The 3,454-nt window shown below is 42.6% G+C and overlaps 1 protein-coding gene across 2 annotated transcripts in view; it reads left to right on the forward strand.

Annotated features, from left to right (window-relative positions):
* LAPTM4B (lysosomal protein transmembrane 4 beta) overlaps positions 1-3,454 on the forward strand; it is a 107,597-nt gene that overhangs the window by 62,963 nt on the left and 41,180 nt on the right. For both annotated transcript variants that reach the window (XR_002103848.1, XM_019550943.1), the window contains exon 6: positions 2,623-2,718. Coding sequence is in view for 1 of the 2 variants with exons in the window: in XM_019550943.1 (XP_019406488.1) it covers positions 2,623-2,718 (96 nt within the window). In the remaining variant the exon portion in view is untranslated. The remainder of the gene's footprint in view (positions 1-2,622; positions 2,719-3,454) is intronic.

Below are 3,454 nucleotides of genomic sequence, written 5' to 3' on the forward strand. Positions count from 1 at the left end.
GCTCCTCCCGCCACCACCCCTCTGCCCACCACTGAGTGGCAGAGAGGCAAAAACAATGTCATGTCATGAATTGCCTCTCAGCCACTCAGTAGTAGCAGGGAGGGGAGAGGGGCAGTGAAAAGAGTAAGATTAAAGGCACCGTTGTGCCATGAACTTCCACCACGATTTAGGTAGGTCCCTACTCATGTTCAACAGGCCAAGAGCATGTCTTGGCCAGCAAAATTATATGATATTCCTGTATTCTCAAATGAACATGAATTAGCATTTCATTATCCAATTGCTGGTTCTACACTAGCTGCCAATTCCTTTATTATGGATATATGGTAGACCTCACCCACTGAGTAGCAGCTCTTAATACATTTCTATGAGTGAGCAAAGCAAGATATTATCACCCTGGTGGGAGAATCTAGAACAGTGGTACACTAGCTGCCAATTCCTTTTATTGTGGAGATATGATGGACCTTGCCCACTGACTAACAGCTTCTAATACGTTTCTATGAATGAGCAAAGCAAGATATTATCACCATGACGGGAGAATCTTCAACAGTGGTTCTCAACCTTTTTGGACCTAAGGCACCCTTAATTGGATTTGAGGCACCCCTCCATAAATTTTTCAGTGGCAGGGAAAAAAAAAACCCATTCTCATCCCATGAGTCCAACCTGCAGCATCCTGAAAAACAGAGTTCCTGTATGACAGCTATAGGCAAGAAGGTAGGGTGGGTGAAAGAGATAAGAGGCTTTTGGTCAGGCTGCAGTTGGAGTACTGCGTCCAGTTCTGGGCGCCGCACTTCAGGAGGGATGTGGACAACATGGAGAGGGTCCAGAGAAGAGCCACTTTCATGTTCAGGGGTCAGCAGGGCAGGCCCTACAAGGAGAGGCTAGGGGACCTGAACCTATTCAGCCTTCACAAGAGAAGGCTGAGGGGGATCTAGTGGCCATTTACAAACTGGTCGGGGGATCAGCAGGCATTGGGGGAGTCCCTGTTCCCCTGAGCACTACCAGGTGTGACTAGGAATAACGGTGACAAGTTGGCAGGGGTTAGATTCAGGCTAGATATCAGGAGGTGCTACTTCACTGTCAGGGCGGCTAGGATCTGGAACCAACTTCCAAACGAAGTGATGCTGGCTCCTACCCTGGGGTTGTTTAAAAGGAGGTTGGATGAACACCTTACTTGGGTTGTTTGATCCCAGTACTCTTTCCTGCCATGGCAGGGGGTCGAATTTGATGATCTGCTCAGGTCTCTTCTGACCCTACCAACTATGAAAGGTCATTATTGTAAATGAGTCACAAAAATATGACTTATTAATAATGACCTGTGTGCTAAACCAAATGAGCACTGGCATTTTAATTTCAATTCCTTGTGTCTGCAAGAGCTGCTATGTAGGTTTATGGAACGTACCAAAAGAAAAAACAGCTGGCTAGTAGCACTTTGGTGTTTTTAAATTTCTGGAGAGATAGTAGAAAACACAAAAGCCAACTAGTTCTCCCCAGTCAGGTCTTCCCAATCTGGCCAATGAAAGGCAAACAGCACAGGGAGAAAAGGGGCCAGTTTTTGCCTTATCAGTCATCCTTTCTCCTAACCACTGCCTTCCAGTCATTGGTCCTATGCTTGCTGGTCTATGAATATTTTCCTGTATTTTCTTAATTTAAAAAATTGCTCTCATTTCCCCTTTAGGCAATAAGTTATCCTCAGCTTAAAAAACTCAAAGCACAACAGCCAGGACACCTAATGGGGCCAAGATCCCATTATCATTGAGTTACCATGAGAGTGTTATACTAAACAAAATGTAAATATATGCATAGGTTAAAATCCCTGAACAAATTTGAAGCAGCATAAACATTCTTCACTTATGCTAAATAAAGTGTATTTTTTATGTTTCAGTATGACTGTACCTTAATATTGGAATAGTATATGGTAACTAAATTGGAGCTAAGTTGTGCCTTTCCCTAAGTTGAATAGGATTTTGTACAACAGAGGCTCCCAGGATTCTGTTCACCTCAAGTGAAGATATCAGATCAATGAATTAACCCTTATGTGATCATTTTAAGGTAGTTAATTGTGACAAGTGGAAGGTTTGCTGCTCTACTTCCTCTCAGGGTCATGTCCTTATTCTTATATTTTTAATGTAAAATTATTCCAGTTCCTGTAAATGGCCCTGATCAGCATGATATACATGTATCCCATGTGCTGACCTCTCTTTCTTTCCTCCTCTCTTGGCAACTTCATCTCACAAGTGATTTAGGCAAATAACATTCTCAATTTTAAATGCATCATTTGCACTGCTTTTCTGACATTGCCTTTTCTGACAAGAAATGTAAATGTGTAGGGAAAGAATGAACATTTTCGTCAGAGTAGCACAATAAACAGAAGCAGCTAATCTATTTTTAAATAAAAGTGAACTTTTGACTGTTTGCACCTTATTTTTAATAGTTGAATAGACTTTCCCCCCTTTTTCCTCCATGTAACTTTCAGCAGTTTTTCTTATTCTTTTGTTCTGATTGGCTTAATAATGTCTCTCAGGCAATCAGAAGTCAGGGTTTTGCACCAAAATAGGGTTGATTGTAGAAAAATGTATGTTGCTTAATTTATTTAAGCAATAACTAGCTATCTTTTCTTTCCAGGGTTACCTGATTAGCTGTGTGTGGAACTGTTACCGGTACATTAATGGCAGAAACAACTCTGATGTGCTGGTGTACATTACTACAAATGACACTGCGGTAAGCATGTTGGCATGAAGTGCAAGAAGAAAAAAGATGTTGTTAATTTTCTTTGTTCACCGTATTGTCATCTTTGGAAACAAGCTCAGCCTTAAGGTTCAGCATATTTGTCTGCTAAGGATGGGTTTTTTTACAACTTTCCTTTCCTTTTCGCATACAGGCTCAAAACCTCCCCAACAAAGCTCCCAGCTCCCGCTTGCTGTCCCATTGCCCAGCTGAGCATCGGGGTGGTGATTTGAAAGCCCACAGTTGGGATTGGGGTCACCAAGCCCCTCCCATGTGCCAGCTTTTAAACTCAGCTGCGTAGTAGGGGAAGCTGGAAGGGACTGCCCAGTTTGCGAAGAGGCAGGGAGCAGTTACTGCTTCTTCCTTCACCTCCCGGCCTATGGCAAATGGGAACAGCTGACTTCCATGCCTTCTCAAGACTGAGGCAACCCCAGTCTTGGGAAGGCAGAGAGCCTTTCTTCCAGTTCCACTTCTCCCAGGAGGAGTTAGTCCCTTGGGAGAAATTCTCCTAGGAGTGATTTAACTTGGATTCTTCCAGGGTTATTTTTCTCCCAGAGCAGCAATTTTTACTCTGAGAGAAAATGTCCTAATATTTATATGCTTTTGGTTTCTACTAGGACAACAGCAATTCTCACAGTAGACAATGAACATCTGTACCTTGCCTTAGTGTTGCAGTTAACTATGTCAAGCTTGCTTATTGTAAACTCAACTGACTGAATAAGTACAAATA

Source organism: Crocodylus porosus, unplaced genomic scaffold (genome assembly GCF_001723895.1).
Source record: "Crocodylus porosus isolate Cpor-Errol unplaced genomic scaffold, CroPor_comp1, whole genome shotgun sequence".
Taxonomy (NCBI): Eukaryota; Metazoa; Chordata; order Crocodylia; family Crocodylidae; genus Crocodylus; species Crocodylus porosus.